This window comes from Centropristis striata, chromosome 15 (assembly GCF_030273125.1).
Source record: "Centropristis striata isolate RG_2023a ecotype Rhode Island chromosome 15, C.striata_1.0, whole genome shotgun sequence".
NCBI classification, from domain to species: domain Eukaryota; kingdom Metazoa; phylum Chordata; class Actinopteri; order Perciformes; family Serranidae; genus Centropristis; species Centropristis striata.
In genome coordinates this window covers 1,472,047-1,495,890 of record NC_081531.1, presented here as the reverse complement: position 1 = coordinate 1,495,890, position 23,844 = coordinate 1,472,047, and the positions used below count along the sequence as shown (strand labels likewise).

The window sequence follows — 23,844 nt, the reverse complement described above, 5'->3', positions numbered from 1 at the left end:
GTGTAAACAGCCTCTCCTGTCCTCTCCTCTCAGCTCTGTGTAAACAGCCTCTCCTGTCCTCTCCTCTCTGCTCTGTGTAAACAGCCTCTCCTGTCCTCTCCTCTCAGCTCTGTGTAAACAGCCTCTCCTCTCCTCTCTGCTCTGTGTAAACAGCCTCTCCTGTCCTCTCCTCTCTGCTCTGTGTAAACAGCCTGTCCTCTCCTCTCTGCTCTGTGTAAACAGCCTGTCCTCTCCTCTCTGCTCTGTGTAAACAGCCTGTCCTCTCCTCTCTGCTCTGTGTAAACAGCCTCTCCTGTCCTCTCCTCTCTGCTCTGTGTAAACAGCCTGTCCTCTCCTCTCAGCTCTGTGTAAACAGCCTGTCCTCTCCCCTCAGCTCTGTGTAAACAGTGGGTCTTGTCTCTGCAGGACGGTGCCTCCTGAGGACAAGTCCTTTGCGGTGGGAGTCCAGTACATGCTGTTCCGAGTCCTCGGTGAGTCTCCGAGTCGTTCTGTCCTTCAGGTTTCTGACTCAGTGAACCAAACAGGAACAAGAGGCTCCGAGAGAGAGAGAGTCTGTCTTTAATCAACCCGATACTGACGAGAACAACGACAGGAGAACAACAGTCTTGGTGTCATTTTATACCTGAGCTCAAGTTTCACTCAATAACAAAACTGGGTTCAATGAATCCAGAGTCTCAGATTTCCAGTCAGACGGGTTTCTGCAGCTCCACATGCTCAGAGTACCTTTGTGTTTTCAAAAATCTAAAAATTGTAATCAGTCTGTACAGAAATACCAAAAGTCCCGCCCCGTGGCGCTCCAACAGCCAGTCGGTCCCCATAGACCATAGACCAGGGCTCGGCAACATGGACGTTTTAGTGTTCATGTATCATTGGTGGAGGCCCAAAGCAATTTGTATTCTTCAATTGTAAAACTGTTAAGCTTATAAACGGCAATAAAGCATTTATTTTTAACATACAGTCATGGAAAAAATGATTAGACCTCCTTGTTTTCTTCAGTTTCTTGTTCATTTTAATGTCTGCTACAACTAACGGTTCATTTCTTTGGACAAATATAATGATAACAACAAAGTTATCTCATAAGAGTTTAATTTAAGAGCTGATATCTAGACATTTAACATGTTTTCTTGATAATTACCACAATCATTATCAAGAAAAACCATGGAAAATGTCTAGATATCAGCTCTTCATTATTCACTGGTCTAATATTGTTGTCCATGTCTGTATTAGTCGACTAAAATGTGCATCATAACTCACGAAAATCTTAAAAAGATACATTTTGCCAACTTCAAGTCTCGTTTTGAGTTTCCCTAGCTAGACTAGCTTTTGATTACAAACTCCAAAATCATATTAATAAATGCTAATTTTGACCAATTAGTCATGTTGGTAGACTAAATTAGACTTAGTAGGCTGTTTTTATTTTCCTTCAAAATAAGGTTTGCGGCTCAATTCCGACACTTTTTCTCTTATTTTGGCCAACAACAGCTCTTTGCTAGTAAAGGTTGAGAACTACTGCCATAGACCAGAGATGTTCAAATGTCAAACTTTACCGTAAAATCAACGTCTTTTCAGTCTTGTGCAAAAATAAATTTTGGTCTTTAAAGCTGATTTCTCCAGTTATGACGACTGTGAAGTAATGTTCATATAACTCAATGTTTAGGTTACATGGACACTGCCGGCTCCAGAAACATGAAAAATATATATTTATGACCTGATAACTGTGTTTTTAATTTGACTTACTGGATCAACATTTTGAACCCAAAAAACATCAAATCTGATTGAATCTTGAATCTGACAAGAGGCTGATTCACAGGAAACGTAACGTGTCTTGATTCTTACGTTGCTTTTTCACTGATTGTGTGTGTGTGTGTGTGTGTGTGTGTGTGTGTGTGTGTGTGTGTGTGTGTGTGTGTGTGTGTGTGTGTGTGTGTGTGCAGCGTTCATGCCCGGCCCGGTGCTGTACGGCAGCATCATCGACACCACCTGCATCCTTTGGGGTAAAAAGTGCGGCAAGGCCACTTCCTGTCAGTACTACGACCTGGACCGCTTCAGACAGAGGTGAGGCCTTTATTTTGAAAAGCCAGGGCGACAGCTCAGTACTTTCTTACTACGTTTAATTATTGATCTGAACACCTGAAATGCATTTTTCTCCAAAATTAAAAATGCATTAACTTGAGTCTTACATTGCCAACCAAAGATGTTTTTTTCCCAAAAGACCAAAATGACCACGTTCAGAAGCTGAAGATATAATTCAGCCATTAATAAAGTTATTAGTTATAACGTTATTTGTCAAAATATGTAACGATGACAGACAAAACTGTACCTTGTTTAATCTTTAACAAACTGTCCATTTGCAGTGGATCAGGGAGTTAAGATTTGTTTTCAGGAGGGTCCTTTTTCACTTTCTATTCTTTCTATTTTGTTTTTTTAGCAAATACCCTGAGTCAGTTCTGTTCCTGTTTTATTCCTGGAAAGTTTTCCTTTGGATCCCAGAACAACAGTCTCAGTGTGTCAGCGTCTGTGTGTTTGTGCTGCAGGTTTCTGGGTCTCCAGGTGGTCTTTGTGTGCGGCGCGCTGCTCTGCTTCCTGCTGACCGTGGTCTTCCTGCGGCGGCGGCGGGCCGGGCGCCAGGAGCCACCGCCGGGGAGCAAAGGAGGCTACGAGCTGGTGAACGACTCGTCCAAAGAGAAAGAAGCGACGGGCATCAAGACCTGAAGACGAACGCCACCGAGAGGACGCAGGGAGAAAGACCCGTCTGCATTCTGAGGCCAACACTGTTTTATAGCATATTTTTTTACTCTGCCGACACGTCCAGTGGGATTACTGACTGTCTGTACATAAGCTCATCCATATATTAGGATCAATATACCGTGTATACGCTGTTATTATACACTGAGTGGCTGCAGTTCCTCTAACGGCCACTGGGCGCTGCTCAGAGCAAACTCAAAGAGAAAACTCAGGAGATTCAGAGCAAGACCTTCCGGACCTCTTCACACTGAAATATCTCAACAACTATCGGACAGATAGGCATGGACGTGTTGTTCACTCATTCATGGTGCCCAGAGGATGGATTCTACCAACTTTGGTGATCCTCTGACTCTTCCTCTAGCGCCACCGTCTGGTTAGAATTAAGATATCGCCAGTACAACCAATATATACAATCCAGTCAAATATCTCAGCATGTATGTGATGGATTGGTGCAAAATTTGGTGCAATTGTTCAATGTTCCATGAGGGTAAATTCTGCTGACTTTGGTGATTCTCTGACTTTTCCTCTAGCGTCACCATCTGGTTAAACTGTAAAATGAGCCAATAGTATCAATAATATCCAATGAAATGTTTTAATGGCTTTGCACATAATTCGGTGCAAACATTAATGATTCCAAGACAATTAACTACTGACTTTAATGTAGCGACATCGAATGGTCAGAATTTTAAATCTACAATATGAAAACAATAAATGTTCTCCAGTCAAATATCTCAGCATCTACGTGTTGGATTGGTGCAGAATTTGGTGCAATCATTCATTGTTCCAAGAGGATAAATTCTGCTGACTTTGGTGATTCTCTGACGCTTCCTCTAGCGCCACCATCTGGTTAAAATTATGAAATCTCCAATACAACCAATATATACAATCCAGTGAAATATCTCAACATTATCTTGATGGATCTGCACATAATTAAGTAAGATTGCTTTCTGATTTATTTTTTTGTCTTCATTATCAATAAAACAGATTAAGTTTGAGAGAAACTTTCCCACACCGCAATCAAAAATGTTTTAATGCAAATAAAATAAACTGATGATTGAAAATCTGTTTTTGCAGATCAAAATGTTTTATTTGCAATTTGAAAAACAGGAGCAATGATCCCAGACTGTCACTCTATTGAGCAATAAGTAATAATAAGTAATATTTTTTTTATTGCAGGGAGGAAAGTTCTGCTGTCGAACCTGTTTGTCTGTCAGTAAAGACAAAATGTAACGGCTACTGAAAGTAAAAACAGAAAGTTTTGGAAGAAAGGAAATGTATCCAACTGACTCGGATGATCACCTGATTTTTAATCTTTAATGTGTCCAAAACTTTGGTTCATGACCGAATTACCTGCAGAACTAATCACATTATCACCAGCTAAAGCTGTTTACTGCTAATCAGCAAATATAAGCATTTTAACACTGATGATGCTGATGAATATCCACATTGTCAGTTTAGCATTTAGCTGTGAGCTAATCCAGGATGGATTGTAAAAATGGGAAAATTGCCATGTTTAAAAGTTTTCACGACAGTTTTTGTGTGAAGATGAAAATACTAAAATAAACAATATCTGTTCAATCTAATTCCACTCAACAACAGACTTTGGCTGATGTGATTCATGTTTGTTTGGTTTTCATGAAATTATTAAATTGTCTGATTAAAGTTGGAGTTTCGCAGGTGGTGTTGGTAGCTGTCATAGAAATATTGTCACTTTGTACAGATATAACAAAAGGCTTTTTCTATGAAAATCACATATATATTTTTTAAGCAAAGAAAATTTATAAAACTTATTTTAATAAAACATGTTTCATCATAATAGTGATTTTTTTGTTTTATCCTGACAGACATTAAAAACTAAATTACAAAACTCTTGGAGATCATTTGTAAAATGTTATGAAATGTCATTGTGTTTAATATTTTTCAGTGTTTTTATGAAATGTAGTTTTCTAAAAAAACAACCTCTGGACCGCTGCAACAGCTCAGCCCCAAAGTCCTGAAAAATATCTCGAAGAAAAAAAAATATATAGGGAAATAAAAATCATGTCTTTTGGTTTTTCTATGCTCTAAGTGTTGATTATTGGGCCGTGGTGTTCCTCAGGGTTCCATCATTGGCCCCTTGTTGTTCTGTAAAGACATGCTGTTTTTTTACAGGTTGTATACAGGTTGTTGTTGTTGTTGTTTATGAATCAGAAACTGTGAGAGTCTCTCAAACTTTAAGCCAGTCTCAATAAATCTCTGAACACAGATCATGTTTCTTCACTTTCTTCAGTTTTGTTATTTATTGTGGTTCTGTTAAGACGATCTCATCCGTCCGTGTGAGGTTACACGGAAATAAGAAATCAATACCACTGCAGTGCTTTTATTTTGGAGGCGATTTACGTATGTGCGTTCATGCATATGAGTTACTTTGTTGCTAAAATGGCATCTCATGGTAAAAACAGAAAAGTTGGCATGGAAAGTAGATTTTTTAACTAGACATTTAAGGTCTCACTCAATAAGAAAAAATAACTGTAAAACACTAAAACATTTCTGGTTTACTGCAAAACATACATGCTCTATATTGTTTTTGGTGGTTTGAATGTATGTCATTAAGGAAAATGGAAAAGTGAGACAATGATTCGAAGTTTTACTGCTTTATTTGACTTACTCCAGCAGCAGCTCAAAACCAGATAATCTACTGCGTTTTATAAAGTGATTAAATTAATATTGAGCAGAATTTAGTTCAGAGTTTTGGTCCGTTCCTCCAGAACTTTCACAGTATCTCATACGGCCTCTTGGGAACATTTACTGCCCAGCCCTGGTCTAAAGCGTGTGGTGCAGGTACATTTAGGGCGTCTCCAACACTTTCACTAATTGCTCAGTGAACAATCTGGACACAAAGGGAGGCGTGGATGGCAAACAGGATGTGTTCAGTCTCTTTATTTATCATAGACGTGTTTTTGGCGTAACAGCTAATACAGTCAGCTGTGTCTGCACTTAATTTACGGATTATTTCACCCAACCCACGATCTATCAGCTATAAATCACAATGTTATCTTCTAGAGCCTAGAGATGTAATCATAAACCCCGTTACACCAGAGAGGTGGTAGATCAGATGGTGGTCGGAGCATCAAGCCTTCTCTGGTTCTCTGGTTCTACAGCGCTCTGATCGCAGCACATCGTCTGTGGAATATAAACACAGTGACAAGAAAAAGTATGAGAACCCTCTGAAATGACCTGGTTTCACTTAATGACGTATTATCTGAAGGTTTTGTTCATTAAATGTCTTGTTCAGTGTTTGGTTGGACTAACAGACACTCCAAGGAGTCGCTGCTCAGTTTACTGAGGTCAGTAACAACATTTAAACTAGCATCAGTTAATGCTAACAGCTAATGCTAACATGAGTGAGTCAGGTTGAGGTGTAGAGAGGCTGTAGTCAGAGATCACATCCCTCTCCTCCTCCTCTCCTCCTCCTCCTCCTCCTCCACATATGCTCTGCTCCCCGGATCCATAATGGACCTGCACTTATAGATGCACTACAGATTTTTTGGTCATTTTGTGTTTTTATTAAAAATTTAATTGTTCTGTTATGTCAAAAGATCATTGGCCTTGACCTGGAACACATTGGCAATATTTACCAAGTCAGAGCCACGAGGAAGGCAAAGGCCATCCTGTCAAACCTCCAACAGCCTCTACAGCAGAGTTTCTCCTCCTGCCACTAGGAAGGAGAGATAGTTAGAGGAAGAGGGCCGAAACAAACAGATCTAAAATCATTTGTTCCCTCAGCTGTTGGCTTCCTAAACAAGCTAGGGTAGTAGCTTTGTCTTTCTTAACCCATTAAGGCCTAAAGCGCCTGGGAAAAAATGCCTGTAAAACCTCTGGGCGATTTTCAAATGACCCCCTAAAACCTGAAGTTTTTCTGGAAATTCAACACCTACTAAATAATAGATTTTTCAGCCTCTGTAGCAGATAGAAATGAAATTCAAAAAGTATTTGAGAGCTTATACCTGTGGCTTTCATACGAAGTTGAGTTTATTTGTCCAAACCTTCAATAAAGTTTTTTTTTTTTAAATCAACAAACTCAGCAAATGTTACATTTGACTGAATAAAAAATCCTATGCATAATATTAATACATGCCCATTAGCAAGATGCAAACATGATATGACCACTGGAAGAACAAGACATAGTTCTCATTAGCCTACTGTAATAAAAAAAAAAAATATCATAATAATAATAATAAATAATAATAATAATAATATATTTGTGCAAAAATATATTTTGCACAAAGTGCAATATTGCATTTTTCAGGGTACTCAACGACGCATAAAGTAATATAAGACATAAACAGTCATGATTTCTTATATCATCATCACAATCAATTATTATTATTATTATTATTATTATTATTATTATTAATAATAATACTATTAATATTAATATATTATTAATAATATTATTATTATCTCCAGATGGCCACAAATCTGTCTGTTCTTCGGTGAAAATATGTCGTCTAAAAACATATTCCTCATCCATAAATGCCGGTCGATTGGTTCCGAGGGTTCAAAGTCAGATCAGCAATAAAATCATCGGCGCTGTTTTCATCCGTCACTTCCTGCTGAGCTCCTCCGCTATAGATATATTTATATATATATATAGATATGCCTCTGCTATAGTCGTCTTCCACCATGATTTATAAGTTCTGGAAAAGTCCCATGATGCATTGCGACACTCCCGCATGTATTCTGATCATGATTCTGATACATTTCATTGGCCAGGGGACCGAAAATAGGCCTTAATGGTAGAGTGACGCAACAGCGCTCCCGGCTTTAATGGTAGAAATGCGGTAATGCTTTCCCGGCGTCAATGGGTTAAGAGATGTAAATGATATATTCCATGATGTCTCCTATATGCTTTCATGCTTTAATGTTTTTATGTTCTGTGTTTTGTATTTATTATGATTATTTGTTTGTTGTATGACATTTTTAACTACTGAATGCAGAACAAATTGCCCCTCGGGGACAATAAAGATTTATCAAATCAAATCAAATCAAATCAAATCAAATCAAATCAAATCAAATCAAATCAAATCAAATCAAATCAAATCAAATCTTTTTTGTAACTGTTTGGTTATTTTGTGTCTTTTTGGGTCATTTTGGGGTCATTTATGGGTGGTTTTGTGTCTTTTTTGGTTATTTTGTGTCTATGGTCTGATCCCCGTATCAGGAACAAGATGGAGACTAAGAGTGGAACGCTGACCTGAAGCTTCCAACGGGACACAAACCAACCAGACCTCACTACAAACATTATTTAGATACAGACTGAGATTTGGACGAACCAAACGGACTTAAAGCACCCTTAAAGACTTCTCTTGGGTTTTTTATTTTATTTTAGAGAATATAAAAGATGTATCTGATGTTGCAGAATGAGTCCCAACATGTGAAGCAGCTTCGTGTCCTCTCTAAGTGACTCAGTGGTGAAATAACATCAGACGAGTCCTGACAGCAGCTCTCACTTTACTGGTTAAAACTTGGAGCCAGAATCTGTTTTGGGCTGCAGGTTCCAACATGTCGACTGTTTACAGGAGAAAGTTTCACAGCTCCACAGTTTTAACCGTCTAGAGTCCAGAAAGCCTCATAAAGTCTTCTTCATGAGGTAGAAACGTCCAGCAGCAGGTTTCTGCTGGCAGCTCAACTCGTTTTGGCTTTGACAAGTTTACACGTCACATTTAATGCACCAAGTCTGTCTCAGCAAAGGTTAAAAAAACACCTCCAAGTGTATTAACATGATTTTACTTTTTTTGCAGAGATTTTTGTAATTTAGCTTTGTGCATTTAGCGTTTGTAATGCAGACTTTTGTGTTTACTGTTTGTTTTTTTGTAATTTCTTTGTGTTTTTTATCTGTGTTTTTTGTCATTTTTGTGAGTTTTTTTGTATTTTTATTATGTTTTTGGTGTGTTTTGAGTGTGTTTGCATGTGTTTTTGGTTTGTTTTTCATGTTTTATGTGTTTTATGTGTGATTTTGTAAAATTGTGTGTTTTTTGTGTTTTTATTATGTTTTTGGTGTGTTTTGAGTGTGTTTGTATGTGTTTTTTGTAATTTTATGTTTCTTTTTGGTTTGTTTTTCATGTTTTATGTGTGTTTTTTGTAATTTTTTGTGTTTTTGTGCGTTTTTTTGTGTTCAAAATGTTGATCCAGTAAGTGAAAATGAAAATAATAATCAGGTCATATTGGTGAGGTTGTGCTGTAAACAATGACACCAACACGTCCTGGTGAAGATGTTTAAGTGGTTTATTCAGAATGAAAAGGAGTCAAAAAACGACAAAACAGCCCCAAACTGAGACGTTAAAGACACATTTCAGCTTTAATTTGTGGCTCTGACGTGGTTTTTTTTCCTGGTTTATGTTTTTTTATTGATTTATTTCTTTTATTGTTAGTTTTTGGTTTATTTTTATTGTTATTTTTTGTTTGTGCAGATTCTGACCTGCAGTAAACTGAACATTCTGATCAGATTTCACTTCCTCTTGTGTCTTATTTTGGCGGCAGACGTCTTCATGATGAAACAGACCTTTAGACTGAAACTCTGCTTCCTGTTTTAACACTCTACTGGAAAACGTTCTGTGTTAAGATATTTATAGCGTCTGCGGGATTCTTCTGATTCAGTAGTTATGTGATAAAATGTGACATTAATTGATATTCCATAAATTTGTGAGTTTTCTCTCGTAAATTTGTGTTTTTTTTCTTGTAAATTTGTAGGTTTATTCTCTACATTTTTTGAGTTTTTGATAAAATGTGACATAAATTGATATTTTTGCTTCACTTTGCCTCTTCATTTTAATTTATCTTTGTTTTTATTCCCCTGATTATTTACTTTACTACTTATTATATATTTAATTCTAATGTATTTATTATTGTATGCATTTTATTTATTTATTAATATTTTTATATATTTTTACATATATTTTTAATAAAATGTGACATAAATTGATATTTTTGCTTCACTTTGCCTCTTAATTTATTTATTTTGTTTTAATTCCCCTAATTATTTACTTCACTACTTATTATTCCCATTTTATTTATTTATTTGATTTTAAATGTATTTATAATTACATTCATTTGTATTTATTTTTTAATATTTTCTAAAATATTTTTATATTTTTATATATATATTTTGAGTTTTTGATAAAATGTGACATAAATTTGTATTTTTGGGTCAATTTGCCTCTAAATTTATTTATCTTTGTATTAATTCCCCTAATTATTAACTTTCCTACTTATTAATTCCATTGTATTTATTAATTTGATTTTAAATGTATTTATTATTGCATTTATTTGTCATTATTTTTAAATATCTTTCTATATTTAAATATATATATATATATATATATATATATATATATATATATATATATATATATATATATATATATATATATATATATATATATATATATAATAACTTATTTTTTTATTGTATTTATTCCTGTGAGTATTTTTTCTGTCTGGATCAAATCATTAAAAAGTGCAGAAGTCAGCAAAAGAATCAGGAAGCACGAGTAAATATTTCTTTATTGTTTTGGTGTAATAATAAAAGAAAGTGCTGGTGCAGCGTTTGTCTCCCTCTGCTGAACAATCAGCTGCAACAAATACACAAAACAATATTTATTATTTTAATCATAAAAGTCCTGCTTTCACATTTTTAGTGCTTTTTATATTTAACATTTGCATACTTTACTTTTCTTTTCCTGACACGTTCTGACTTGACTTTAAATCAGGACTAAAAACACTCTAGTTAACTTTAACTCTTATCTGCTCTACTCTACTGCCCTTACTTTATAACTACACAATGTTTGACTTGTGCTTTTTATTATTTTATCTCTTTTTTTATCCTGCTGTATCTTATTTTATCCTATTTATATTTTCATTTCTATTTCCCTGTTTTAATTGACTGTTTTTACTGTTTGAAGCACTTTGAATCACCTTGTGTTGAATTGTTCTATACAGATAAACTGGCCTTGCCTTACTTTATCAGACAAAGAGTTTATTAAATCTGTTCTAGTTTATTCCAGATGAAATCATATTTACTGGACATGAAGCTCTGATCAGAATGATTTTACTAAATAAAAGTTCTGATACCACACAGTAAAAATACTGCAGTTAAAATGTTACTGGAGTAAAATGATGGAAAATTAATAGATTATTATGACTCGTGTTTTACTGTAACAACAGGATTTACAGTTGGAACCTGGGACAGTATTTAAGACTTTAATCTGGATCAGGATCATCTGAAAGATAATAATAATAATAATTATTATTATTATTATTATTATTATTATTATTATTGTTGTTATTAATATTAATTATTATTATTATTAATAATAATAATAATAATAATAATAATAATAATAATAATAATTAATAATTAATGATAATAATCATAATAATAATAACAATTAATAATAATAATAATAATAATAAAGCTTATAGCTGCTGACGTTTTTTTGTACTTTAGAGCCAAGAGCTCGCTAATTAATTAATTAAACTTTGTATATTGTTTTGGTTATTTATCAGCCCTGTACAGTCTGTTATTATTATATTTTCTGGTGTTGGAGCGTTTTCTCTCTCTGGGTAAATAAACACTGACTCTGACCAAACTGCCAGTGTTGTATTCCACCTGATCTCTGATCCAGACCACGTGTTGCTGCTCTCTAAAACCAGCCGGCTCATAATAATTATCATACTGTATTATTTTACAGTGCACTTATATCCCACATTATGTTGCATTAATGGTAAATGTTCTCATTTCATGTCTCTTTAGTGAAGCACCAGGAGCTACAATATAGTTATGAACACTAATTAGCATCATGGCAAAGTGAACTGAAGACTGAGCACCTCACCTCTCTTTGTTGCCTGTTTACATTATATATATTTTTTTCTTTACATTTACTTGCCTAAGTATGTGTATGTTTATGTTTATATTGTATATCTTTTATGTATTTATTTTATTGTCACACTGCTTTCTGGAGTCAGCTCGTAAATCTCATTGTACATGTGTATAGTGACAATTAAGGCATTCTATTCTATTCTATTCTATTCTATTCTATTCTATTCTATTCTATTCTATGTCTTATATGAAATATTTAATACAAATGTTGTATTTCTCCTGAGCTGGTTCAGGTTGTTAGTGAGTGTTCACATTATTTTAAATCTCAATAAAACAAACACTTTACAATAACCAACTAAATAATGTTTATAGATGGTTTATTAAGCAGTTAAATCGTTAAATGTTTTCAACCAATTTCTTTATGAATCATTTCTAAATCATTAACATACTTAATATGGTGTTAAAAATGTTATAATGAGTGTAACTAAAACTATAAATAAACTATTAATGACAATTTAACTGTTTGTTAATGGTAAAGTAACTATAAACTTATAGTAACTTAACTAAAATATACCATCTATTTGCCATTTATAAATTATTTAGTTAGTTAAACATTAATAAATGATGTATTTAGTATTCTAAATGGTCTATATACGGTTTATAAATGATGATTAAACATTAATAAACTATCTGTTTACCATTTATAAATGATGGTTATTGTAAAGTGTGACTGAAATCTCTTTGTTTAGTTGGAATTAACGTTATTTTGGAGCCTGAACCTGTTGTTTTTCTCTCAACTTACAATGTTTGGAACCAGAATTTCAGAAATAGGTTTTTACTCTAATTTACAGTTTCAGAAAGTGGGGTCAAATATTTTAATATGCTTTAAATTTCTTTCAATTAGGCTACTTTAATTATTAAAGTAAAACACTCACACTTGATTATGTTTAATGAACATCTAGTTGAAGTGGAGCTGAGACTTTGTCAGTCTAAGTGAAAAGAAAAAAAAAGACTCAGGATAAGAGAAATGATGTATGTTGAATATTTGTGATCAATGTTCATTTCTTCAGATAAAAACAAAAAGAAATAGCCAGTTTTCAGATCTAGATTTAATCTGACCAGGTTAATATCTGATCACTGTTGGAATACTGGACCTGTTTATTACTTTTATTCTGGATGAATCTGATGAATATTTCCTCTATTAATCAACAGATTGTTTGTTTTGTAAAGATAATAAAATAATAAAATAAAAACAGGAAGAAAAGGAAGACGTGACGAGTTAAATTTATAGTTGAAAAGCAGCAAAAGTTCAACTTTCTAATGATGTTTTTGCATGAAAATTGACAACAAATACGCATTAATTCAAGCTTCTTTTAATCCTTAAAACTAACTAAAGAGAAATGCAGAGAAGGGAAAAAGTAAAAATCTTTTGAGTAGAAGAAGTAAAAAGTATAAAGTTGCTGCTTTTTATTTTGTTATGAATCATAAACTTTAGACTCTGAGAGTCACTTTTCTTCTTCTTTGTCTCCAGTTTTTCCTCTGGCTGCGAGTCAGAAACCTCAGGAATCTGTGACTGGAAAATCAAGACCACATGTGGAACACACACACACACACACACACACACACTCTTACATAAATGAAAATCCGCTCCAACCTCTTGAGTTTCTCTGTTTTCTTTGCCTCATTAATCATGTTTCCTGATGATTTTCTGTTGTTTTTGTGTTTGAGAACTTTTGATCTTTGATGGTTTCAGCTGAAACATAAAACCTCTGAAGTTTTGTCGCAGCAGGAGACGAGTCATGTGATCAGTTAGAAGCTGCCGAGTCTGCAGAATCACTCAACACTTGAACGTTTATTCTTCCTTTCTGCGTTTTACTGACTGTTTCCTCAGAGAGCAGCAGTGACTGTAGCTGGTGAGGAGCTCCCTCTGCTGCTCACCATCACAACTTTTATCATGATAGTTTTCACTTTCATCAGAGTAAGGAATCAATGTTTTACCGCTCAGAACCATCTGTTAGTAAAGATCAATATTTGTTATTAATTGTAATATCTGTTCATCTGCATTACAGCAACAAGTTGTAATAAAAGGATGAGACAGTTTTACTGAACCTCAACTGGAAATAACTTCTAAATTAGTTTACAGAGTTTTCTCTCGTAAATTTGTTTTACCACTTAAATCTTAGATAATGTCCAAGTTTTTTCTTGTAAATTTGTGAGTTTTTCTTGTACGTTCTTGGTGGTTTTCTCTGAAGTTTTACCACTTGAATCTTAGAAAATATTCATTTTTTTTCTTGTGAATTAGTGAATTTTTATCTTGTAAATTTGTTAGTTTTTCTCGTGAATTTGAGAGTTTTTTCTAGGAAAATTGTGAGGGTTTTTTTCTAATAAATTTGTGAATTTTTTTGTAAATTTGTGAATTTTTTCTGATAAATTTTTTGTTGTAAATTTGTGTTTTTTGTTGTAAATTTGTGAGTTTTTTCTTGTAAATTTGTGAGTTTTTTCTTGTCAATTTGTGAGTTTTTACTGAAAACTTGATTATTTTCTAATACATTTTTGAGTTTTTTCTAATAAATTTGTGATTTTTTTCTTGTAAAATTGTGAGTTTTTTCTCGTAAATTTGTGATTTTTTTCTAATAAATTTGTGAGTTTTTTCTCGTAAATTTGTGGGGGTTTTCTCTGAAGTTTTACCACTTAAATCTTAGAGAATATTACATTTTTTTTCTCGTAAATTTGATTTTTTTTTTCTTGTAAATTTGTGATTTTTTTCTTGTAAATTTGATTTTTTTCTTGTAAATTTGTGGTGGTTTTCTCTGAAGTTTTACCACTTAAATCTTAGAGAATATTCAAGTTTTTTTCTCGTAAATTTGTGAACTGGAAAACTGGAAAACACTGAACTTGTGTCCTGCAGAATCCAACATGAGGATTCAGTTACAAACATGAAACGAGTTAGAAAGCTAAACTATAAATTCAAAATGAACGGAGACAAGTTCTGTTTCATTGTCGTTTATTTCTTCAAACACAAAGGACAATATTTGATATCTTAAACAAAAGCAATGCTGTGGTGAGCTCAGATTATTGTCAGTGTGTTTGTCAGATTAACATGATCCCAATAACACGTTTTAATCCCCAACCGTTTAAAAACAGATCAAATATTCTCGCAAATACCTGCCACCAGAGACGCAAAGCAACACCTGAAATCCCTCCTAGGACCTGCTAAGAGTGTGTGTGTGTGTGTGTGTGTGTGTGTGTGTGTGTGTGTGTTATATGGACAGGGTTTTGGGGTTGACCACGCGGCCGATGAAGAGCAGCGCCCCCGACGCCTCGTCTCTGATCAGGTAGAGGAAGGGCCGGTCCACTCTGTAGGTCAGGTGGGACGTGGCGGCGCCGGCGTATTGGCTCCCCTCGGGCGCCGTCTCCATAGCAACCTTGTGGCTGACCGTGTTGAGTTTGGGGGGCGGAGTCGAGATCTTCTCCAGCTCCGTGCTCGCCAGCCACTCAGAGAGTCCTGCAGGACGGGACGGGGACAGGAGGGACAACATTAAGTAGACAACATCTCAAAAGAGGCAAAATGTGACGTAAGAAGAACGCCAAATAATATCGTCCATCTGTAGACGCTCAGTGACATCACTTCCTGTCATAAAAGGCTGTTAAAAAAAGAGTTATTTTACAGAAATTTACTGTATTATTTTACTTCGCTTTTCTTTTTTTTCCCTACATTTAGTGCAAATGCTATAAAAAAGTTATTTTTTATACAAATATTAACCATAAAATTAAGGTTTTAACCTGTAAATTAATCTAATGGGACATTATAGATTTTTTTACAGTATTATTTAATTTCTTAATGGCCTTGAATGTTAAATTACAGTGAATTCTATGTAAAAAAAAAAAATCCAAAAAGTACAAATCGTATTACTGAATGTATAATTAAGGAAAAAAATGTTTTACATTAAAACTGCAAATGTTGCCACAACTTCACTTCCCGTCACATTGAAGTAAAAAAAAAACTTTACTTCTTCAGATATATATGTTTTAAATACAGATATTTAGTGTATATTATCTGAAATTTAAAAGTAAATTATCTGTAAAATAACTTATTCACTGTTTCTAAAGGTTCATGTTTGGCAACTTTTGTTGACTTTTCCACGTTTTTAAATACATTTTTCACAGTGTAGTTCCATTATATTCAGGAGAATGTAAACACCTGTATGGCTGATATCTCCAACACTCCAAAACTACAAAAACAGCATGTTTTAATAAACAGCACTGCAGACAAGAGGAAAAACTTTTTGGGTCAGTGTAGCTTCCGATATCATCCAGTTTGCAGACGATGTGATGCTTTATATTACAGCTGCAACAAGCTGAAAATTAATCAGCAACTATTTCAATGACTGATTATGAGAAAAAGCCAAATGCTCTGCTCCTGACAACCACCTCCACCTGCTCCCTCTGCTGCAGCTGCCACTCATCACCTCGTTATGCTGCAGTATTTCTACTCCGCAGCTTCACTCACTCAGCACCAGAACATTTTCCTCTCCGAGTGGTAAACTCGGCCGTGGCTCCTCTGATGAGCTTTCCCTCTCACAGTTTTTTCCTTGTGCTAACACTTTTTCTGTTGTCTTGTCGTGTTATATTCTCGTTTGGACTCAAACCAACAATGTGTGAGTTTGTCCATTAGTTCCTATGGAAGACATGAATCTTTCTCAGGCTCAGCAGGTCACTGCAAATTTTTATTAAATTAAGGAAATAAGGGGATTATTTTCAACAACGGATTAATCCTCATTTGGTGCTCTAATGACTATTTGTGTCAGACTGAGTCAGAATAATGACAATGTTTGTCACCAGACTTATCATTTAGAGTAACAAGGACTGAAATCTGCAAAATGTGTTCAAAATGTGTTCAATATATGTGCAAATTTTGTTTAAAATGTGTTCAAAATTTGTGCAATAATTAGTTTGAAATCTGTTCAAAATTCGAGCAAAATGTGTTCAAAATATGTTCAAAATGTATTCAAAATATGTGCAAAATGTGTTCAAAGTTTTTGCAAAATATGTTCAAAATATGTGCAAAATGTGTTCAAAATGTGTTCAAAGTTTTTGCTAAATATGTTTAAAATGTGTTCAAAATGTGTTTAAAATGTGTGCAAAATGTGTTCAAAAGTTGTACAAAATGTGTTCAAAAGTTGTGCAAAATGTGTATTAAATGTGTTCAAAATGTGTGCAGCATTGCTCTTGGTTGCCCCCTGAGTTGCTGAGACTCACCGAGGTCGCTGAGCAGCGGCAGCAGGTCGGTGGCGTAGCTGAGCTTCAGGATGGGCAGCGTGAGCGACACCTGAGCCGGCAGCAGCGTCATGGACAGGTCCTGCACGAACTCGGCCGTCAGACTCTCCTCCAGCAGCGTCGTGTTGGTCGTCACGGCGTCGGGCAGGAAGATAAACATGCTGACGTCGTTCTGCATCTGGATCTGAGCGATCTGCAGCAGAAACAACAATACATAAAAAATCTCCCCAATAACTTCTATCCATTGATTCATAACTGTGATTGAACCAGACTCCATTCAGAAAACCATCGTTTTAACAGCAGTCTTCTTGTTTTCTTCTTCTTCAGACCTGACAAAGCATCAGTTCAGACTTTTTCCACATCAGCATCATGTTGTTGTTATTTAAGCATCCTTAAGATACATTTATTGGCATTAAATTACAAAAAACAACTTGTTAATGCTTAGAAACCCTAAAAATTGGCCAAATAACATGAAAGCTTCCCTTAATTTAAACCTCGGAACCTAAACTTTTTGTCTTATGTGTTTTGTGTTCCAGTCTCCAGTTGAACAGTTTAACAATCTGTAAAAGAAACTCTCTAATAAATTATACCCATTGATTTACAACTCTGATGAACCAGACTCATTGAGAAAACGATCATTTTAACAGCAGTGTTCTTGTGTAGTGAAACGGCAGTCAACATGTAAAATGGTTTTTGATGTTTTTTGTGCGGTCTTACTAATGACATAAAATGTGTTCAAAAAGTGGAAAATTTGTGCAAAATGTGTTCAAGATATGTGCAAAATGTGTTTAAAATTTGTGCAAAAAGTGTTCAAATTATACCCATTGATTTACAGCTCTGATGAACCAGACTCATTGAGAAAATGATCATTTTAACAGCTGTTGTGTTGTGAAACAGCAGTCAACATGTAAAATGGTTTTTGATGGGGTTTTTTTTGGTGTGTTTTTTAACAAGTTTTAGGGCAGGAAACTCACCGTGCAGCTCAGATCTGAGTCGACCCCCATCTTCATGGGGTAGTTATCCTGTTGCATCATGGGAACGCGGACAGAAGCCCCGCCCTCCAGCTGGAAGCTGTTCATGGCTCCGCCCTGGCTGAAGCGGGTCACCCACTGGCCTGTTGACAAACGACAGCTGAAACATGTGGACGTCTCTCTGAGCCGGCGGTGTGTTGCTGCACGTACCTTTGAAGTAGGCGGCGCTCACGGTGTTGACCCCGGGGGTCCGGGGGAACGCCTTGGTCTGGAACTGCTGAACCTTCCCGCCGGTCTGCTGAGACACCCAGTCGTTGATGTCGGTCTGGTCTTTGGTTCCTCCCTGCAGCGCCTTGGGACGAACGCCATACTGCTGCTCCACCAGCCCGAAGAAGTCCTGCTTCAGACGAAGTCCTGGAGACATTTCACCAGTCGGATTAACCTTCTGAATCCCCAGAGTGAGTTTTATTTAAAGTATCGCCAAAAATCCACCGTTTATTGTAGAAAGAAACTGTCATAACATAGGGTTATGTTGTAACCTTGGTTCTCTGAGACCAGAGATAGTCTCGAGATGATAGAGAACAGGCATTATCGTCCACTTTCCAACCGAACGAGTGAGTTTGGAGTTGACCAAACGAAGGACATGACAGTACTGAGGATATGGATAATATGTAGAGAAAACTGTTTTAGGTCATTTTACATCTTTTTTGGTCACTTTCTGTTTGTTTTTTTGGTCATTTTACGTCTTTATTTCAATCAATCAATCAATCAAACTTTATTTATATTGCACTTTTCATATTTTTTTTTTTATTTTTTGGTCATTTTACATCTTGTTTGCGTCTTTTTTTTCAACTTATATATAACACATGAAAATGAATACATAAATAATAGTGAAAGTGCCATAAATAATAATTAAATAATTATTGTATATAATAGTAACTTAAATAATTGAAATAACCCAAAACACTTTTTTTTCATTAAGTAAGGTTACATATGTACAATGTGAAACATAGAAAAAAGTGACCAAAATGTGTTCAAAAAATCCAAAACTTTTTCAGACGGACAAAATTTCTGTCGGATCACTTCGTTTGCACTAACCAGATAGAAATACAAGTCGTTCAGAGGGTTACGGTTGATGTTTTTGTGTGGAGAGTAAATCACGTTAAATCTACTGTCGATAACGATGTGAAATAAAAACAAGAGGCATCATTGGCGTCGTGCAGGAACTCACGGCGGGCCAGGTAGAGGCGTGCGGCAGTGCTCAGGCCTTTCCCCGGCGCCTTCACCGACAGCAGCAGCTCCTTCAGGGTGTTGTGGAGCTGAGGGTCCTGCAGGGTGTGGTACCTCAGAGCCCTGAACAGCTGACCCTGAGCACTCTCAGAACCACCTGGTAACACACATACACAACTGTTACAGACAAACATTAAAGCTGCAGTTAATTGTAAAACCAAGGTTTTATTCCTCAACTCAACCTTCCTATATGTGAGACAGGTTCTTTATTTCCATTTGCACAAAACTTCTGCTCAGCAAAGATCGGAAATAATATCAAATTGTTTATTTAATTGGGAATAAATCTTAACTAAGAAACATTCATTAGATCTGACTTTAGCTGGCAAATAATGAAACCAAGCAGCTATAAACTGTTTCAGGATGGAGAACAATGCAGAACTGTCAATTTAAGCCAGAGGTCTCAAACTCAAATTACCTGGGGGCCACTGGAGGCAGTATCAAAATGACCAAAAAAAGACACAAAATTACTAAAAAAAGACACAAAATGACAGAAAAAAAGCCTAAATTACTTATAAAAGACACAAAATTACCAAAAAAAGACACAGAATTACCTAAAAAGACACAAAATTCCAAAAAAAAAGCCACAAAATGACCAAAAAAGACAAAAAATTACTAAAAAAAAGGCACAAAATTATTTAAAAAAAGACACAATATGTGCAAAATGTGTTCAAACTTTGTGCAAAATGTGTTTAAAATGTGTTTAAATTTGTGCAAAATGTGTTTAAAATGTGTTCAAAATGTGTGCAAAATAAGTTCAAACTGTGCAAAATGTGTTTCAAATGTGTGCAAAATTTGTTTAAAATGTGTGCAAAATGTGTTCAAACTTTGTGCAAAATGTGTTTAAAATGTGTGGAAAATGTTTTAATTAATAATTATTATTTTTGAATAATTTGCAGTTATTTGTTGTTTCGTAACAAACAAAGTAAGAGTTGAATATAATTTGTCCATCTCTATCGTGTGTGTCTCCAGTTATAAACGGTGTGTGTGTTCAGTTATAAACGGTGTGTGTGTTCAGTTATAAACGGTGTGTGTGTTCAGTTATAAACGGTGTGTGTGTTCAGTTATTAACAGTGCGTGTGTCCAGTTATTAACAGTGCGTGTGTTCAGTTATAAACAGTGTGTGTGTTCAGTTATTAACAATGTGTGTGTGTCCAGTTATAAACAGTGCGTGTGTTCAGTTATTAACAATGTGTGTTCAGTTATTAACAGTGCGTGTGTGTCCAGTTATAAACAGTATGTGTGTTCAGTTATTAACAGTGTGTGTGTGTGTGTCCAGTTATTAACAGTGCGTGTGTTCAGTTATAAACAGTGCGTGTGTTCAGTTATTAACAGTGCGTGTGTTATAAACGGTGTGTTGTGATGCTTGGGGGCCCCTGAGGATCCGGCGTGCGGGGCCCGCTCTGTGTTTGTGTGTCTTCACCCAGAGCGAGCTGCGTCAGCACGGCGGACACGCTGATCGGGGACAGGAAGACGTTGGCGCCGGTTTCGCGGCTCGCCAGAGCGCGGAACAGGTTGTAGCCGAAGTCGGAGGTGGCGGCGGCCATCTTGGTGGCGGGCGTGGTGAAGAGCTCCACGTGTTCTTCCTCGCCGCCCGTCTCCTCGGCGCCCGGGTCCGACTGGAACAGACGGACAGACACTCGCTTCAGGATCTTTGTGACGGATGGAACGGTTGGTTAAAGTCCCAGATCTAACACGCTACTAGCATGAACATCCAACCAGAAGTTTTACGTTACCGAGGAAACAAACACACACACAAACAGACAAACACACAGACAAACACTGCACCAACACAAACTTACTTGGTGGAAGTAATTCATGACATGTGGGAGTGTGATACCTGAGCCTGGCAGCCGATCAGGGCGAGCCCAAACACCAACAGGAAAGTTGTTCGCTTCATCCTGGAAGACAAAAAAACCTCCATGAAGAGTTTTCTTCTGTTTCAGCTGAGATCAACGCTGAAAGAAGTGTCTTTAAATCTAGATGGAGTCTTAAAGGGATGTTTAGTCCATTTTTTAATCCTTTTGGAGTCTTTGTAAGTAATTTTGTGTCTTTTTTTAGTCATTTTGTGTCATTTTTTTTGTCTTTTTTTTCCATTTTGTGTCTTTTTTTAGTTTTTTTTGGTCTGCTTTGTTTTTATGTCTGGGTGTGATGAAGAAGCCATGCTTTGGCGCTTCTGGAGACTCCAGAAAGTTAAAACCAGATGAAGGTTGGTACAGACACGCCCTCTTTATGTTGATAACAGTCAGTGTTTCTCCTGCAGTAAATGTGTTGTTGTGTCCTCTTGTGTGTGGGTCTTGTGCATCCTGGGGTCCTAAACAGTCTGTGAGCTGCATAAATCAGGTCTGAGTGTAAAGCTGAGACTCTTGTGGATCCAATGAGCCCAAAGTTCTTCATGTTGATGATGTTAGTGAGTGAAACTAGAGACCTAGAGCATCCAGAGTGCTGCCATACAATCACACAAAATACACAAATCTACTAAATGTCAACAGAAACCAGATGACAGCAGGATTTCTCTCTGCTGTTACATCAGAGACACCACAAGAGATGAAAACTGAACGTCGTCTTTGTCTCCAAAATCTCCATAAACAATAAATCATCTTCAGAGTTTAATTACAGACGAAACGCCACAAAATTACACAACGAGCTGAAACTTCAACACAAAACATAAACTGACGGCGTCTCGACCACAAAGACTTCACAATGTTTCTATTGTTCCTCTGCACACATCTGGACACACACACACACACACACACACACACACACACACACACACTGTGCTGTCTGAGGGGAAACAGACAGTTTGTTCTGAACTCTCTCCTGCAGCGACTTGTCTGTGAAAGCTGACAGGAATGTTTTCGCTCATCAACGTCTGATATTTCACACAAACTGCACAAATGTTCAGCCAACAGAGTGTGTGTGCAACCCTGGATAACCTGCAGCTGCACACACACACACACACACAGACACACACACACACACACACACAGACACACACACACACACACACACACACACCTCTGCACCTTCAGTCCAGAGACACTAATAATCACTAATAACAGACATATAATCACTAATAAAGACTAATAATCACTAATAACAGACATATAATCAATAATAACAGACATATAATCAATAACAGGCTGCTGTGGTTCAGCTCTGTTATATAAAGTCTGTTGGCAGAAAAACTCAGACGGAAAAACTGAGCAGAAACAACCGTCACTGAGTGGAAACATTCAGAGTGTTTCTGGAGCTGAAATCAAACAGGAGAAACTACAACTAATACACCTCAAACACAGCTTAGTTTCCTCTTCATGACGTTTCTAAAATATTTCATTTCATTTACAAACAGCAGAAATCTGTAACAGACTTCAGTGATCATCAGGATTCTGCCTGTTTTTCTCTGTAATCTCCCCAAAGTGTCCCAATAACTTGACATGCTGCAGTAAAAGAGCTGTGAGAGCTGTATTAATATTAATATTAAACATGTTGGTGTTGGAGGATGGTTTCTCTGCAGGTTCATCAAACTACAATCTTTCTGCTTCTTTTCCGACTCTGAGCTGGAAAATCATTTTTAATCGAACAGCTCTGTGACATCACAGAGGAGAAAGTTGTGCGTAAAAAAAGCGCAATAAAAGTGAAACAAAGCGCATTTAGAGCGGACTCACCTCTCCGCAGGTCCAGCACGGTCCAGGTCCACGGTCCGAGTCCACAGTCCACGTCTCAGAGTCTGTCTGACGCCTGCAGCGGAGCGCGCCCCCGCTGCTGCCAGCAGAGCGACGGGAGCGCGCAACGCGGAGGTGATGATTTAAGATGACAGAGAAGAAGAAACGTGTCTCTGCTGTCGTCATCATCTGTGATTTGACTTCATTTAACTTTTATTCTTTTATTCTTTTATACTCTCAGCTGTTTCTACACTTTTTAAGACGAATATTAATCTGAGGCTGAACCAAGGTTATAATAGTTTTGGATTTTTCATCAGTTTAAGTTTTAATTTCGCTGTGATTTTTTGTTTTCAAATTCAGTTAGTTTTAATACGGTTTTAGAGTGAGTTTGCTAGTTTAGTTTAGTTTTAGTTTAGTTTTTATTAGTTGTAGTTGTTTTGTAATGGGGTATTTGTTGGGTCCAGATTCAATAAAGTCACAATAAATGTTTCCTTTATTTCCTTTGTCTGATCCATCTCAGCCCCAATACGTTTATTAAGTCATAAAACCAGATAGATGAAATAGATTTCATATCAACCAAAAAGGTTTAAAAGTTGACATTTTCACTATAATTTTATTTAGTTTTAGTTAGTTTTGTAACCACAAAATACAGTTTCAGTTAGTTATCGTTTTTTACATTTATTTCAGTTAACGAAAATGTTTTTTCAATTCTAGTTTTCGTTATTTTGTTGGTTTTCGTTAAATATAATAACCTCGGGCTGGACAGCTGTCTCCAGACTTTTATGACTGGCCTGGCCCACATTTGGTGCCAAATTCTGACTGTTATCAACATAAAGTGGGCATGTCAGTAAAGAGGAGACTCGTGGAGACATGTAGAACCTGTTTTATTCAGATATCTGGAGGTCAGAGGTCAGTGGACCCCTTCAAAAATGGGCGTATCATATCAGTTGTTCTGTCTCTTTGGAGCTTTACTTCCCCTCCTTCCTGTCAGATATCAGGACATGTTTGGTCCCGATGGATTCCTCAGATCGTACTGTAG

At 36.2% G+C, this 23,844-nt stretch overlaps 2 protein-coding genes across 4 annotated transcripts in view; one reads left to right on the top strand and one right to left on the bottom strand.

The window, feature by feature from the left end:
* Nucleotides 1-4,987, top strand: part of slco2b1 (solute carrier organic anion transporter family, member 2B1) — a 47,269-nt gene extending 42,282 nt beyond the window's left edge. Inside the window, exons 14-16 of the mRNA XM_059351487.1 lie at nucleotides 406-470; nucleotides 1,935-2,055; nucleotides 2,535-4,987. Coding sequence (XP_059207470.1) covers nucleotides 406-470; nucleotides 1,935-2,055; nucleotides 2,535-2,712 — 364 coding nt within the window. The 3' untranslated portion in view covers nucleotides 2,713-4,987. The remainder of the gene's footprint in view (nucleotides 1-405; nucleotides 471-1,934; nucleotides 2,056-2,534) is intronic.
* Nucleotides 4,988-14,589: 9,602 nt separating this feature from the next.
* serpinf1 (serpin peptidase inhibitor, clade F (alpha-2 antiplasmin, pigment epithelium derived factor), member 1) lies at nucleotides 14,590-22,884 on the bottom strand. 3 transcript variants are annotated; one of them, XM_059350934.1, is made up of 8 exons: nucleotides 22,809-22,839; nucleotides 20,943-21,041; nucleotides 20,564-20,792; nucleotides 19,085-19,240; nucleotides 18,064-18,267; nucleotides 17,857-17,996; nucleotides 16,865-17,075; nucleotides 14,590-15,110 (listed from the first exon to the last, which is right to left on the bottom strand). In XM_059350934.1, exons 2-8 carry the CDS (start codon nucleotides 20,958-20,960, stop codon nucleotides 14,866-14,868), a joined length of 1,203 nt encoding a protein of 400 aa, XP_059206917.1. In that variant the 5' UTR covers nucleotides 20,961-21,041; nucleotides 22,809-22,839; the 3' UTR covers nucleotides 14,590-14,865. The 3 variants fall into 3 exon arrangements, with proteins under 3 accessions (XP_059206917.1, XP_059206916.1, XP_059206918.1); XM_059350933.1 differs by having other exon boundaries at nucleotides 14,591-15,110; nucleotides 20,564-20,759; nucleotides 20,981-21,041; nucleotides 22,809-22,884; XM_059350935.1 differs by having other exon boundaries at nucleotides 14,591-15,110; nucleotides 20,564-20,759; nucleotides 22,809-22,835.
* Between the last annotated feature and the right edge of the window lie 960 nt (nucleotides 22,885-23,844).

Excerpts from the sequence above, each read along its gene's own strand:
- serpinf1 (XM_059350933.1), bottom strand. The coding sequence starts at position 21,040 with ATGAAGCGAACAACTTTCCTGTTGGTGTTTGGGCTCGCCCTGATCGGC. Across the intron at positions 19,241-20,563 it reads GCTGACGCAGCTCGCTCTGG|GTGGTTCTGAGAGTGCTCAG; the intron begins GTGAAGACACAC and ends GTGTGTTACCAG. Across the intron at positions 15,111-16,864 it reads GCCGCTGCTCAGCGACCTCG|GACTCTCTGAGTGGCTGGCG; the intron begins GTGAGTCTCAGC and ends CCCGTCCTGCAG.